The sequence below is a fragment of the Natator depressus genome, chromosome 3 (assembly GCF_965152275.1).
Source record: "Natator depressus isolate rNatDep1 chromosome 3, rNatDep2.hap1, whole genome shotgun sequence".
NCBI classification, from domain to species: Eukaryota; Metazoa; Chordata; order Testudines; family Cheloniidae; genus Natator; species Natator depressus.
In genome coordinates, this window is record NC_134236.1 from 193,996,192 (window position 1) to 194,012,383 (window position 16,192).

The 16,192-nt window shown below is 44.5% G+C and overlaps 1 protein-coding gene across 4 annotated transcripts in view; it reads left to right on the forward strand.

Annotated features, from left to right (window-relative positions):
- SERTAD2 (SERTA domain containing 2) overlaps window positions 1-15,733 on the forward strand; it is a 93,309-nt gene extending 77,576 nt beyond the window's left edge. For 3 of the 4 annotated variants that reach the window (XM_074947163.1, XM_074947162.1, XM_074947165.1), the window contains exon 2: window positions 14,447-15,733. In XM_074947163.1, the coding sequence (XP_074803264.1) occupies window positions 14,451-15,407 (957 nt within the window). In that variant the 5' untranslated portion in view covers window positions 14,447-14,450 and the 3' untranslated portion in view covers window positions 15,408-15,733. Of the gene's footprint in view, window positions 1-1,547; window positions 1,658-14,446 lie in introns of all 4 variants that reach the window. The other variant, XM_074947164.1, reaches the window with a different exon arrangement.
- Window positions 15,734-16,192: the final 459 nt, after the last annotated feature.

Sequence of the window (16,192 nt, forward strand, 5' to 3'; positions counted from 1 at the left end):
CTACTTCAGGAAACATGAAAACACACACTGTATTTCAACAAATGCAAGAGCTTTAGTGCACTAGATTGAAAGGCCAACAGTTGTCCACTTGTCTAACCTCATTTAATGCTGTCTTGGCAAACTTTCACATCTGATCTTCGGGACCATTTTTTCTGCATGTGTTCACATGTGTGGTAGAGGCAGGATAATAGCTACTCCTCCCATTAAAATAAATTAAAATGTTTTATGCTCCTTTCTGCATATTAGTAAGATTTGTTAATAAAGAATCTGCATATTATTACAAGTATCAGAACATTTGAAGCCCTCAGTTTGCAGGACCTGGCACAAAAATAACAATTACCTCTGATTAGATGACGTATGTAAAACTAATGATCTTGAGGATTGTTGTGACCTGTCTGTTTGTTTAAAGCAATCTGTGCTTCGCTTATTAAAGCAAAAAATGTTGAAAACTACTCCGAAGCACATAAGAACAGTTGCTTTGAGAACAGCATCATGGAAACACTTCCTGTTATAGTCTGTTCATGGTTTTTTACTTTCAGTGGCAAGAAACTGGTTGACATATGAAACCAACAAGACAGAAGCTAAGATGATTTCCCATTGGTGAGATGTAGTTTGCATTTTATGCCACACTTTTTTCTTAACAGAAAAAGAAAAGTCAAGTTGCTTCTTTTCAGTTTGACTGTGGTAACTTATGCAATACTCCATTTTCAAAGCTATAATGTGCATTTTGGCAAACGCTTCATCTTCTGTTTTAAGGGGGGAGTTCCCAGTGTGTTTTATTAAGAGTCTACAGTGTGAGGGGAAAAACAAGGTATCTTTGGGGAAAAGACTCTGTGAAAAGGCTGAAAGCAAGGACTCCATCCAAGTAATTATAAATACATGAGAAAAACTACCTTCCATTATACACAAAGGGGTCTAGTCTCCCTTTGATGCACACATAACTCCCATTAACCTTTACAGGAATTGCATGCATCCAGGGGAGAATAGACTGAAGACTTTGGATCTTTAAATACACTAAGTACATCAACCAGACCATGACATGTACATGCCAATAAAGATGTCTTCTTTAACCAGCTGAACATGACACAGCACAGCGTAACCCCCTTGTTGAGCACATTAACAAAATCACAAGGGAGGAGGGAGGGAGGGATAAATAAGTGTTAAATATTTCAGCATCACCCTTATCCTCTGTGTGCAGTAGCATACCGTGATCACAGCTGACAAACGTTAACTGTGACGGGAAAATGTATTTTGTTAGCGTTGTAGGCCTTTCACCTGGTTTTGGATTTAATTTACAATTAAGCTGCTCCTTCCTGGTAGGCTCTTCAGCACACGGATTCCTGAAGGCTCTGAAGTCAGTGGGAATGGAGGACAATCAACTGGATTTGGCCCTAAAGCAGTGCCCAGTCATCTTAACTGCGGAGGCTTCCCAGCTTTAAGAAACTGGGACCCTGGTTCTCCGAGTAGAAGTGTATGATGCTGCACAGAGCCCTGTGGGTTTCAGTGCGGTTCCATTCAAGGGCCTGCCCATGTGGTTCTCCTTGCAGGACTGTGGCGTATAGCGTTGCTGACTACTGGACAAGAGAGCCCCTTAATGGGAGACATGCTCAGAGAATCTAAAATGTGGAGACTTCGTACCTGACTTCAGCCCCCAGAGGTAACTTTGAATAGGCCCCATGGCGTATCTTCACATAACAAAAAGCATAGCCTGTTTTTTTTAATAAGATTTGGATTATTCTGCACAGTCCATGTAGCTTGATTAGTCTTGGATACTATTCAGTTAATGCATTTCTTATTCTCTCCCACAGAAGAAGTGCAGGGATCCAAACCATGGTGCTTGAGAGATTGCTGTTACTGTACAGTGGCAGCACAATTCACTGCACCATTTGAAAGAAGTCTGAACCATGTGTATACAGCATAATATAACTTGATTCGTGCTTGGCAGGCCTGACAACTTCCTTAGCCCTGCCACGTGGAGATCTGAGTTTGGAGTAACCTCAGTCTCGCTCTTCATGTTGGCTGAGACGAATCCTTGCAGAGTTGACGCTCCTGTTCTGCCAGGGGAGAATGTGCTCTTTTTTTTCCCAGCGCTCCAAGGCGGCATTGCAGATTCCATGTAGGAGCCCTGGTTTTGCCTTCATTGGTTTGCAGTATGCGCAGCTATTCCGGCGAATAGAGTAATGAGGATTGTGGACAAAGAGGTGCCCCGGGATAAGGATATGTCTGTGTGTTGCAAATATTTCCCCCTCGCTAACGCCAGTGGTAGCAATGGTGTAAATGGGCTGCCAGTGTATTTAACAGTGTTATCTACTTCTGCCCCGAGTAGGCCTAAATTATGCCCGTGATCATAGGTTCCATGCTAGCACTCCCACTGGTGGAGCTGAGCCAGAGTTAGCAATGGTAGCAAATTTTTGCATGAAACTCCCAAAAGGGAGAAGGCTTGAGTCTCGTGATCACATTCACACTTGACTGATGCCCTTGTTCGCTGTTTCAAGGAGGCAAAAGAGAAGTTCTACACAAGGTAGAATATGTCAGAACTGACCTTTTGGCTAGCTGGAGGCGCTGGCATAAAAATAATGTGTATTGTCTCAAAACAGTTCGTTGCTGCTTTAAAGACAGCTCCCCGCCAGACAGTAAGCACTGTTTGGTTGGTTGGATTTTTTGCACATTAATACTTTATTCTAAAAACACATCACTTGTTCTCCTTTGTATCAGAAAGAAGATCCTTTTTCTGTTTCAGTCATCTGTGCCTTTATACTGCCTGTGTTATTTGCTCGTAATTTCTATTCAGGTGGCCATTTTAAAGTGCCTAGTCTTCCTTCCATATACAGCACCTGTGTACTTTTGATCACCTTCTAATTCTTTCAGTGTAACTTTTAATGGCTTAACAAGCAAAGGAGGGTAAATTTGACTTCAACTTGTATTAGGGCAATAAAATTTAATACAATTTCTTAATATTAAAACGCTCTTATTAACATACAAAACCTGTTCCTCTTATTAAATAGTCATTTGAGAGGCCCTAATTTATTTTAAATGATATTTGTTGGAGCCTGTTCCAGCTTCATCTGACATAGTTTTGTTTGCTGAGTGCAGTTTGTCAAAAACATTAAACCAGCTTCTCTTCTTCCAAGAGAAAAGGTTACACTTAGCAAACTGACAGCATTAGAAACTGTTTCTAATTTAATAGAAGCATATGCTTCCTGCAAAACTTAGCAGACAGCAAGAGTAGAGACTTGCTTAGAGTGGCTTTGCCTTTTTTAGCACAGTAAAAACTGTTGGAGATTTAAATTGAGAGAGTTGCGGGCAGGAGGAGGAGGGGTTGCTTGCTTTAGTTGTTCCAAAAAGGTTAACCTTCTGGTATGGTTTCAATAATCTGCAAGTTTAAGAAACTATCGAGAAAGTAGTGCGGGTGGTGTGCATGCAGATCTCAGTCGAAATGCAGTGTCTGATCATTAATAAACAGCAAGAGCTTGCCTTGCCCTCTGGGCCTCAAATAGTACAGTATGCAACAAGGGAGTGCAGGCAAGGCACGAGGATGGAAACAGTAGTATCGGATTACAGTTTCAAAATATCGCTGGAACACGTTAGCTGGCTTTACACTATTGACTTGCTTTATAATTGCATTGCTTATTTGTTAGGGAAGGCTTCACCTTACTTTCCAATTAACATGGATGTCACTGCAGGGACCTCACAACTCCTGGAAGTGCAAAGTAGAACTCCAGCGATAACTGCAGGACTTCACATGTTCCTATACTGAGATTCTAAACTTCCTCTGGCATCCTATCGTTACGACTTCCATAACTTTCAATGCACTGCACTAAAGCCTACTTAAGATAGCTACTAAAAATTTCCCCTGTGGGTTTTTTGTTTTCTTTTGTTTAAGCATTATTATAAATTTACCAGGTGTCAGTGCTTCTACTTCAGTATCTGTGTAAAACCAGCCAGATTTTCAGAAGAACTAAACACACACCACGGCCGTCTATGGTTGTGCATGACTGGCACCTCTGAAAATTCTGGCTTGAGTTGACGTGTATGGGGTGCATTTGTACTAGCCTCTACAACTGAGGTTTAAAACTTGCTTTAATGCCCCTCACAAAAGCAAATGGGGAGAGTAGTTTCATACTGAATACACACCAAAACCACCTGGCATTTACAGTTATTGCTAGCACTGTGCAGAGAAGGCTGGTGAATGTGAGTGATGCCCTGTGCTCTCTGAGAGTGCAGCACTGAAAATTTTTATATTCAATGGAGAGAGTTTTGTGAATGCTTATTAAAAAAAATATTTTTACTCCTTTTAAAAAAAAAAAAAAGTCAGAAGGGAATGCAGGGGGGTGAGGGATCCAGCTGAGGGTGCGGGTTCTGGGGTGGGGCCGGGATGAGAGGCTTGGGGTGCAGTAGGGGGCTCAGGGCTGGGGCAAAGGGTTGGTGTGTGGGGGGAGGGGAGGGCTCCGGCTGGGGTGTGGGCTCTGGGGTGGGGCCGGGGATGAGGGGTTTGGGGTGAAAGCTGCCCCGGAGCTGCGGTGGCTAGAGAGGACTCCCCCCAGCCCTCTCTCGCCGCAGCAGCCCGGGGCCGGGGGAGAGACGCTTCTTCCCGCCTGCATGGCCCTTGATAGCTTGCTGCACAGTCGCGCAGCTTACAGGGAACTTAGGTCAGAACTGACCTAAAACTAACAACTTGGTATTAGAAAAAACACACTGTAAATGGGAAATCCTAACTATTAAAAGTCAGAGAGGAGAGCAACCCCAATATTGTCCCTTTCCATATAGCCTTCCATCTCTTCTGGCTTCTCCCACCCGTCACGTGCCCATAATATCAAGACCTAGGACCTGATTCTTGCCTACAGTAGTGTAAATCTGGAGTAAAACTCCTTTGGAGTAAGTTGAATCACACTGGTGTTCAGCCTGCATCAGTGAGATCAGAATCAGACACTAAGAAGTCTTGCAAAAACAGTTAATGTACAAATTCGGAGCCAGCTGCAGCATATCAAATCTAGTTGTGCATTGCCATGCAGTACGTACTATACTAGCTACCTAGTGTGACATTGCTATGCCAGGATTTAAAGACCCCTTTGTACCAAGCAAACAAAATCTTTAGGGAAGTGTGTATTTAAGGACTGTGGGTGTTTTTGTTTTGTTTTTAAATCAACATAATTTGTTCTTCCAATTCCTTGAGCTAAAACCCAGTACATATGGATTTTTAAAAAATACAAAGTGAAATGAGAAATGGATGCTAGATTTGTTAGCTTTCTCCAGCCAGAGCTGAGTAACTGCTTTTTACCCTGGGTAATTACCCTTCCTTGCTAGCTTTAACAAGTGGTTGTGGGAGAAGGTGCTGCTCCTTTAGGAGGTTGGAGGGCTTCCATCTAAATGGACAGATTTAATCTTCTAACTCCTTCCTCTGGCCAGTGGTGGTCATAGGCTGGCACAACCAGTGTCATCCTTGCCAGGAATTTAGGGGCCAGATCTTGGGCCCTGCTTGGGCAACACAAAGCTGGCAGGTCTGGCTCTGTGAGGGATTCACTCAAGGGTGTGGTTGAGGGGAAAGGTATATGGATAGGTGTGCTTTTGCTCTGCTTGCTGCTCACTGCCCAAATGGCCTCTTGAACCCATAGGTGGCTGGGTGTAATTTAAACTTGTCCCTCTGGCTGCCCTGACCAGCCCTAGGATCTGGGAGTATCAAAAAGGCTTAAAGTTGCCCACTCCTGTCCTTGTGCCAAACACAGATCGGCTGGATAAGAGGCTCTGGCCCATGCTGTTGCCAGTTAAACTACCCAATAGACCCAAAATACCCTTTACTCGTGGTCCTGTGGCATTGCATGCCAAACCCTGCTTCCATTGAAGTCTGTAACAAAACACTCACTGACTTCAGTTTCACCAGAATTTGTCCCTCCGAGATTTGAAGTTGGGAAGAGAAATAATATTCCATGTTACAGAGGCAGCGCAGAAAGTGCCTCAAAAACTTAAAATCTCAGAGCGATCACCACTGAGGCTTGAAAAGCTGCATACTCAGAGTTAAAAAGAGAAAATTTCCCCAAATTCCCTTTTCACCCTGCAGGATTTCAGCTTTAGTTCTTTTCTGAGAGAAAAGAAAGTGAAATAATCCATTTTTCCCCTCTTTTAATTTTTATGTAAGTGCTGTGGTTTCAGCTACACAGGATTTCAGTCAGGAAGTAGACGCTGCCAGGTCTGCCTTAAGCCACCCTGCACACACCAGCTCCTCCTGGTTTTCTCTTTCCTTCAAACTTTGGACCCATGAGGACAAATCACTGCCTGTGAATTGTTGAGACTTATGCAAGTGCCTTTTAAAAAGCCACTCAGCGTTAGCTTTGAGAGTGAGTCTTAAGCCATTCAGCATCGAGAACTCCGAAGGTGACAGCGCAAGCGAAAGGATGGGGGATATGGCTTCTTAAAGATCCGACTCCGGTTCTGTGGATTCTGTAGGATATATTTCTTGAGGTGTTCAACTGCTTTTTAAAATAACCTTTTTATTAGCAATGAGGGCTTTTGTGTTCTGGAATAGCTTTCCAAGAAAAACCACTGTGAATGGGAGACATTTAAAATTAAACTGGACAAAACCTTGGAGAATATACAGTAGGGAACAAGCCTGTATTGTCTAGGTCGGGGTGGGCAAACTACAGCCCGTGGGCCGGGTCCAGCCCCTCAGGGCTTTGGATCCGGCCCACGGGACTGCCCCGTGTGGTGCCGCGGGCCCCACTCCACTCCAAGAAGCAGCCGGCACCACGTCCCTGCGGCCCGCGGGGGCGGGGGGCAGAGGACTCTGTGCATTGTCCTTGCCTCCGGGCACTGCCCCCCGCAGCTCCCATTGGCTGGGAACTGGCGGCTGCACAGGGACCTGGTTCGAGCCGCTTCCCAGAGCAGTGCAGTGTGGGACCAGGGCAGGCATGCAGGGAGCCTGCCCTGGCCCCGGTGCGCGCCGCTGCCACCCCGGAGCCGCTTTAGGTAAGTGGCGCCGGGCTGGAGCCCAAACCCCTCCTGCATCCCGCTCCCCAATTCCCTGCCCTAAGCCCTCTGCCTGCACACTGTGCACCCCAACTCCCTGCCCTAAGCTCCCCTCCTGCACCCCAAACCCCCTACCCCAGCCCTGGATACAATTTCCCCACCGAGATGTGGCCCTCGGCCCAAGAAGTTTGCCCACCCCTGGGCTAGGTAGAAGGTGACCAAACCATTTTCTTTTTCATTTTACTTTTTATGGCTCCAGTGCTGCAGTTCTTATTTAGGCAAAATTCCCAATTAGTAAAGACTTCACGATTCAGCCCAGCAATAGCAAAGAATACCCTTGTGACCAGGACTGGCAAATATGTCTTCAAAGATGTGTATGGATCTGTGTTCTCGAGAAAGTGAAGGACTCATATCAGTAATTAGGACCAGAAATGTTACAAGCTTCCCCACACTTACTAATCATTTTGCTGTTGGATCTAGAGAACCACCATCTTCGGGCTGTTTCTCTTCGGTGAAACAAAACCAAAACCAGTTTCTTCACAAAGGGCAAAAGATGTTTTTCAATAACATCACTTGTCTTTTTAATTAAAAACAAAACCAAACCCACTGTGCTAAATGACACGAACTTTACTCTTGTAAAGTTCATCTTCTACTAGAGTGTATGTAATCATCCTAAAGTGCAGAGGACAAAAAAGCAAGTTCAGACTTTCTGAAACAGAATGAATGGATCTTAGATACTTTTCTGGACTGGGTCGTCCAAAAGCTGGAGCCGGCGAAGCTTACTTTGTGGCTAATATCTCTGGAAAAATCTCAAAGCAACTTTTCTTTTTCTTTTGAATGGCTGAATCAGTTCTACATTGTCTCCCTTTAAAAGTAGCTCATGCCCATGACCACATCAAATCTTAAAACGCATGGCCATAACATACAGTCATTCATCTTTGGGCTTGACATGAATAGCACGTAAACACAAATACAGAAATATGTTGCAAGGCATCACTAGAAATGGGATACAAATACCAAGGAAAAGGAACCTGTGTAGCCAGGAAGAGGTCCTGAGGTCATTGTAGACCAGCTCCTAACAGATGTAATATGCTTTGGAGTTCTTACTGGGCACTGCCGTTCTGAGAATACCAAATGGTCCATGACAGCACTGCATTTTGTCAGATTATTTGTCCCTGCCTTCTATAATTGTCTGGCCCAGGCCTGGTCTGCACTGGGGGGGAATCGAGCTAAGATACGCAGCTTCAGCTACGAGAATAGCGTAGCTGAAGTCGACGTATCTTAGGTCGACTTACCTCGCATCCTCACGGCGCAGGGTCGACTGCTGCCGCTCCCCCGTTGACTCCGCCTCTTGCTGCGGTGGAGTACAGGAGTTGACAGCAGAGTGATCGGGGATCGATTTTATCGCGTCTACACTAGATGTGATAAATCGATCCCCGATAGATGATCACTATCCAGCGGGTAATGTAGGTGTACTCTCAGACTTACTGTGACTTCCTAGATGTGGAGGGTGCGAATATATTTAATTTTACACTAATTTTTACTCTTTGCCTAGCCAGACCTGTAAGTTGGCTTTCTCAGCTCCTCAATAGGAGTTTTGACTTGGGAGTGTAGGAGTGAGCTCTTCACCAAGACCAGTGGAGTCAAGTTGGAGAGAGTGTTTCTTATGTGGTGCATATTACCTCAGTATCTTTTATTTTAAATCACTTGATACTTTAACAAGTCAATATGTGCAAAATTGAAATGTTTTTTAATGTAGACACAAGATCATTGGTGATGGGCGGGGGAGGAGTCATGCAGAATGAACAAGTAATTAATGGAATTTTTTCAAAACAATTCCCATTTGTGGTCTGGAATAAAATATTTTAAAAAGCTTTTATGTTCTAATGCTAGTCATTCTAGGCCCCTAGTTAGGGAAATGAAAATCTCCTTGTGTAGGCTAGAAATAGCTACTTCTGAAGATTGAAAGTTTTAGACCCATTTGATAGGGGATTTCTGGAGTGTGAAAATACTGTAAAGTTAGTAGGTGAAGTTGAGTTACTTGATACGTTCTATCTTTTAAAAGGACACCAACAGCACTCTGAGTTACATAAAGATTGAATGATATGTGAAAGCTAAACAGTCATGTGTACAGGAAGACTTCAGTCATTTCTAAGCTTCCTGGAAAACAATATGGGGGGTGGGGGAGAGAGAGAGTGTGTGTGTGTGTGTCACTTTAGGAGCTTACTTCAGGTACCGCGCTCTTTGGTGCCCAGTGGAGAAACCAGCTCATTTAAAAAACTTAGCATGGGAAGGCTGTGTTAGCCACCCAAACTGCCTGCTTTCCTCTTGATGGGAGGGAGGAAGGGTTTGCTTTGTACAGTGAATATTTTCTAGTTTCCAGGGACTGACAAACTTTAAAACTTCTCCAGCAGTCCCTACACCATTAAAAAGCTCTGCTTTAAATACAAGGTTGGAGAAGAAGTATTAGATAAGTTCATGGAGGATAGGTCCATCAATGGCTATTAGTCAGGATGGGCAGGGATGGCATCCCTCCCTAGCCTTTGTCTGCCACAAGCTGGGAATGGGTGATGGGATGGATCACTTGATGATTACCTGTTCTGTTCATTCCCTCTGGGGCACCTGGCATTGGCCCCTGTCAGAAAACAGGATACTGGGCCAGATGGACCTTTGGCCTGGCCCAGTATGGCGGCCGTTATATTCTGTTGATAGGTTTTCTTATAATGGAGCCCTTTTCTGCTTGTAACGCCGCCAGTGCTCATCCTAGCACAAAGCTTCTAAAGCTGCTGGGCTCCGAACACTTACTTTGATGTATCCCATGTCTGCCAGCCTCGCGATTCTGCTCTTGGCACACACATTTGAAGTGAAAGGAAGCGTGCCCCTGCAGAACTCTTAAAAAGAAAAGAGGCTGAGCATTCCGTGAAATTGGCACTAGGGATGAGAAAAAACACAGACTTCCATGGGGTAATGCTACATTTCAGAGTTTTCGTTCACCCGAGATTCCAGGCTTAAGGATTCTTGGTAGCTAGCCAAGAAACTTGGATTAGTGCCTACAGGTTCCACAGCTTTTCTTAGGTTTGTTTGTTTTTTTGCCCCCCCCCCCTTTTTTTTTTTAAATTGCATATAACTCCAGAAAGAGATCTGGAGTTTGGATTTATTTTTAACCATAAAGATTGACTTTCCCCACACTTGTTTTAGATTCAGTGTTAGACAAACTTCAGAATGTGTCAATATTTCCCTGATGCTTCTTTTACCCTGCCTCTTCCCCTCCACTCTGCAAAGGCTTTTGTTTTAGGAGCAATTTTAAAAGCAGAGCTTGGGGCTGAGAAGAAAGGTTAGAGATCTTAAACCAATTCAAATGAAAGCTGCAGAACAGTTAAACCAGTGGGTACATGCAGTGCAGTCCTTCCTCAGGCCAAACTCACATCAGGTGAACTGGGAATTCTGCTTGAATAAGGACCGCAGAAGTTGTCTCTTAAGATATGTCTATGCTACAATAAAAGCCCTGGGGCACTGAGTCCCAGAGCCTGGGTCAGCTGACTCTGGCTCACAGGAGCTAGAAAATTACAGTGTAGAAATTCTGGTTCAGGCTGGAGCCTGAGCTCTGAGACCCTGTGAGCCCGGGACCCTGAGCTGAGCCTGAGTCAGTTGATCTGGGCCAGCCACAGCCAGGCCACGGTTCTTTTTTATTCCTAGGTAGGGTTTGTCTGCATAGCACCTGGAAGACAAAATGCCCAGCTTGTGTAGACCTACACACACTAGCTCTGCTCGAGCTAGCACAGGACAAATAGAGCGGCCACTGGAGCATGAGTGCAATCCCAAGTACAGTCCCACCCGATTCCGCATGTATGAACTGAGGCAGCTCTCTGCTGCAACCACACTGCCCCGCTCCTGGCCCCGAGATGTGAACAGGAGTAAAGGGGGGGTGACCGTGAAAAGTTTGGGGGCCACTGCTTTAGACCTTTATAGCAACACAGTAAGGATTGTGTAAGAGTCAGGCTTGGGGTTCAAGTCTACTTATATTTCTGTTGTAATTTCCCTCTGCATCTGGAGCTGATCTCATCTGCCACTCTGTGCTTTACCAGGGGGACTATGATCCTCCTCCCCTCGTACATGTTACTAAATAAAAAAGAGAAAGGGGCGAGCCTGAGCAGAGATGGTCTTGATTAAATGAGAATCTTCCTAGGCCACCTCCTCTCCACTGCTGTCCGATGGGGTGGGGATGACAGGAGAAAACACCCGTCAGAATGGCTCCAGAGTTGTTAGAGCAAGGGAAGCAACACCAAGGACGCACTGCCCCACCAGCCTACCTCCAGTCCCCTGCATAGCCCTCCAGGTGAACCTTGCACTTTGGGAGTTCCATGGGCTTGGGGGAGTGAGGTGCCAGGCTGGTGAGGGGACAGCAGCTCTGTGGTTCGTTTCTTCATTGCAGTAAACGTAGGTGCAGCATTCCAGGCGTGCCTCTCTGCAGTGGCACACGCCTGACTCCATGCTCTCACTCGTTAGGCCTGTTTCAAGGCACTCTCGCTAATCTCTGTGTTGTCGCCAGGTAAAAGCATGCGAGTTCTCTGCTCCTCGCTTTCTGCTTTACCCCCTTGCCCCAGTAAGAGGGAAGGGCGGGCAGGGAGCCAGCGGTAGCACAACTCCTGGGTGTGAAGAGTGCCACTCTGGCATGCGGGAGCCAAGTGAACAATGCAAAGGGGGGAGGCTTTTGTGCACATGTGGGCTTGCTAGGGACCTATATACCCTTTACCCCCTGTGTGAACTTGCGATATTCCCCCCCCCAGCCCCCACAGTGGGTTGATGCAGTGAGAGCAGCGTAGAGTTTCTCCCTTCTGCAGGATTTTCCTCAGATGGGGTTGATGGAGCTTGTGGTGCAGGTAAGGGAGATGTATTGATGGCCTCTCTTCTCAACTGTTTAGATTACGTCCAATAAAACTTCTTGTACAATATATTCATTCCATGCAGCCTCATTATCGGGGAAAAAATCCCAAGACTGAAATCTCACAAGCGTTGAAAGAATATCTGGAGGCCATCAGTAGCAGAAAATATATTTCTACATCAGGCTTTGAAATCCATTTTCCTGAGTAATAATTGAGATTCAAAAAACACCCCAAGCAAAACAAAACCTCTGTGTGCTTCCAGAACTATTGGAAGAGCCACGTGGTTGAGAAGTAGTTGAGTTCCGCCCCTAGAGTACTGTTTGTACACCCAAGTGTGTAGCATAAGGTGCACCTGTTACGATGATGGTAGAATTGGTTTGTTGAGCTGATTACTATGCATCTCAAATACGATATTTTCCCACCCAGTGAATGCTGCCGACAATAATATGGTCACAATTATGGTGCTCTGGTTAGATGTGGGCAACACTTTCTAGGCCTCTCTTTTCAGGTGCGCTCTAACTTTCTGATAAAACATCTGTGATTGGAAAAGCACCATGCTGCTTTGCTTAGCTCAAAAGCAGTTTATGTTCCTAGGAAAGTTGGACGAAATTCTGATGGTCCTTTTTTAAATTTATCTTCGCGTTAGGAAAGTGTGTGCATGCTGACACTTTTAAAAAATGTTGTCCTCTGATACCTCAAAAGAAATTTTTAAGCTTCCAACTTGACATGTATGTAGGCCTCAGTGATGAATGTGCTTTGATTAGGCATTTAAAAATAAGACACATTGTGCATGTGCAGTAGTGTGTCGTTTCCCTGTTGATTCAGTATGATTAGCCAGATATGCGCATCGGATGCGTGTGGATGTTCTACGTGCAAAATCTAACAACTGGAAAAAGGCAGATGATGTTTCTTCAAATAAACAAGGTGAAAAATGAGTGAAACGAAACTTTTGACAACACTGTTAGGAAACGTTTCCTGTTGTTCAGCCTAAATAGTGCCCCGAACAGAATGATGGAAGCTCCTTCCCTTAAGTAAATTAAAATGGAAAGTTCTCAGGTTTGCCTAAGTGACTTAGATGGCCGAGTCCCAGTTCCAGATGTGATTTTAGGCACATAGGAGCGTAAAATGAAAATGGGACTTAGCCATGTGAACCACTTAGGCCAGGATTCTCAAAGGTATTTAGTGCCTAGCTGTCACTGGTTTTACCTCAGTACCTTTGCGAATCTGGGCCTAGGCCTTGCAACCTTGAGCAGAGGAACGCTGAATACCTTTAAAAGTCAGGGTCTAAGATCCACAGTGATTGCAAATATGCAGGGAGAGCCAACGAGCAGGTGGTGGCAGGGTAGGCTGTCAGACCATTATGATCTTAGTGCTAAGTGTTAATAGGGTGACCAGCTTAGCTGTGCATTTGTGACTGCCTCGGATTGGGACATTGAAGTGCCTAGAAACAAATACTCTAATAGACCAGGATCAGTGATTTTTTGTGTGTGTGTTTTGATTATAGGGTGCCAGATTTCTGCAGGGTGCGTGCTCAGCACATTCTGGACATCAGGCCCCTTTAAGGGGTCTAAATTTGGGCACCCTGAACTTTGGGTGCCCCAAATTATAGTCACTTTTTGAAAGTTGTGGCTGTAGCCGTTAATGTTATGCTAAACGGGAGAATACACAGGAGAGAACAATCCTGCATTGGCAGGAGGATGGACTAAATGACTTGAAAGGATTTTTTCCCTCATTTGTCATGTATGTGCTTTGGAGAGGTGAGACGAGCATTTCCTGGTCTAGAGTTCATTTTAATCATTTGAGTAAAACAGCAGGTTGGGGTATACATATATCCGGAATGCCAGAGAGTTGACTCTGCGATCTCTCAGTGTACAATTGCTGGGAATTTTTTTAATTTAAAATAAAAAGGGAACTTCAGTATAAAAGCCCCTAAGTTAAATGCAGTGTTATGATTGGTAATGTAAATTCAAAACTCAGGGAATGATTAATGCCCGCAGTAGAGCTATATTTGAAGGCATACACCTAGCAGGGAGGAGGGCAGAACACTCAGCCTCAACGCCGCAGAGTGGATGGAAGCAGCAGCAAATGCTGGAGAGGAATGGAAGAGCCTAGTTTCTGCCCTGTGTGCCCATATTGGCATGAGAAGGATGCAACTAGTGCACCTAACAGCGTGCATTAGTTGCACCCTTGTACAGTGCACAGTGTAAATGCTACAGGTGTGCAGAGGGCTGGGTTACAGTTGCTGCTGTAACCATACTTTGAGTTTACTGACTTAGGTTTGTTTAAATTATCCGCCGTAGCATTGTACTAAGGTAGGTCTAGTCAGAGCAAAAGCTATCTGTGCCTAATTCTGTTCTCTCCATTGCACCAGTGTAAATCAGGAGTAACTCCATTGAAGTCAATGGAGTTACTCTAGTGGGAAACCAGTATGAGTGGGATCTGATTCAAACCCATCTGTGTCACTGATATGTAGAACATCTGCTGAGGGTAGGTAGAAACTGTTGGACACTGAGCTGTTGGTGTGAAGCATAAAGACAATGTTTTGCTGTAAGATATAAATATTTTTAATGATTTGTTGTAATGGTTTCCCCCCTCTTTTTCAGATATATGTTGGGAAAAGGAGGAAAGCGGAAGTTTGACGAGCATGAAGATGGGCTGGAAGGCAAAGTGGTGTCTCCTACTGACGGTCCATCTAAGGTGTCTTACACCTTACAGCGCCAGACTATCTTCAACATTTCCCTTATGAAACTTTATAACCACAGGCCATTAACAGAGCCAAGCTTGCAAAAGACAGTTTTAATTAACAACATGCTGAGGCGAATCCAGGAGGAACTCAAACAAGAAGGTAGCTTGAGGCCTGTGTTCATCACCACTTCACAGCCTACTGACCCTCTGGGTGACAGCTTTCGAGAGGCTCAGCCTGCGTTCAGTCATCTTGCCTCTCAGCCAGTTCACCCCACCGACCTAGTAAGCACTACACCATTGGAGTCTTGCCTCACCCCAGCCTCTCTGCTTGAGGAGGACACTTTTTGCACTTCCCAGACTGTCCAGCATGATGGTCCTACAAAACTACCACCTCCAGCTGTCCAACCGGTAAAAGACAGTTTCTCCTCGGCCTTGGACGAAATTGAGGAGCTCTGTCCAACACCTACCTCTACCGAGGCAGTCGTAGTAGCAACAGAAGCAGCAGCAACAACAGATGACTCTAAAGATAACTCCAGTGAGTCTAATGTTCAAAAGTCTGAGGGAGTCCAAGAGAGCAGAACAAGTGAATCAAAACTCATGGACTCTTTACCCGGCAATTTTGAGATAACAACTTCCACAGGTTTCCTTACAGACTTGACCTTGGATGATATTCTGTTTGCTGACATTGACACGTCTATGTATGATTTTGACCCTTGCACATCCGCTACAGGAGCTGCCTCAAAAATGGCTCCTGTGTCAGCAGATGATCTCCTAAAAACTCTAGCCCCCTACAGCAGTCAGCCAGTAACCCCAAATCAGCCTTTCAAAATGGACCTCACAGAACTGGATCACATAATGGAGGTGCTTGTTGGGTCTTAAAGTATAACGACTTTTTATGTACCAGTATATACACTTGGTAGTATTTTCACAACCCTTCTCTCCCTCCCTGCCCCTCCAAATTCACAGCACTGTGCATGCGTCCTTGCTTGCCTTTTTTAAAAGAAAAGGATCACACTAGTTTTTGCTTCAAGCAGAGTTGGAGTGCCTTCATCCATGTATGACCACTTTCAATGTATTTTTTTAAAGTGGTTCCTCAAGGAAGACCTAATACCCTGGTATAGGAAAGAATGCATATTGTAGACAATATTACTATGATCTTACGACAAACAAATTGAATTGTAAAAGCTAAGCACAAGGATTATGTTGGGGAAAGCTGTAAATTTGCATGTGCATATTTGTCTATTTTTTCTATAAGTTTTATTGCAAGAGGTAAAAAATTTATTATTTAGATAATCTCAGTACCTTTTTGGCATTTTAGCCCTGTATAGGTTGACTTAGCAATTCAGCCCTTTGGAGGCATTAACTAGTCTTCTTTAAGTGTTGCATTTACATGGCTGTTCAGAAACTGCTGCCCAAATTTATTTTATATTTTTGTACAGATTCTGCAGTTTATTATATTGTTTTTTTCTAAAAAAAAAAATGCTGTTTATACACACAAAAAATAGCTATTTTGATAGGATTTGCTCACATAGTTCCTGCATAATTGATGTACAAGAACCACTTGTACTTTTATACAGAGTTGTAATGTTTTATATGTGTATGGTGCAAAGAGAAAAACGGATCAAATAAATCTGCAGTTGGGTCTCCCTGAATGCAAACAGTGC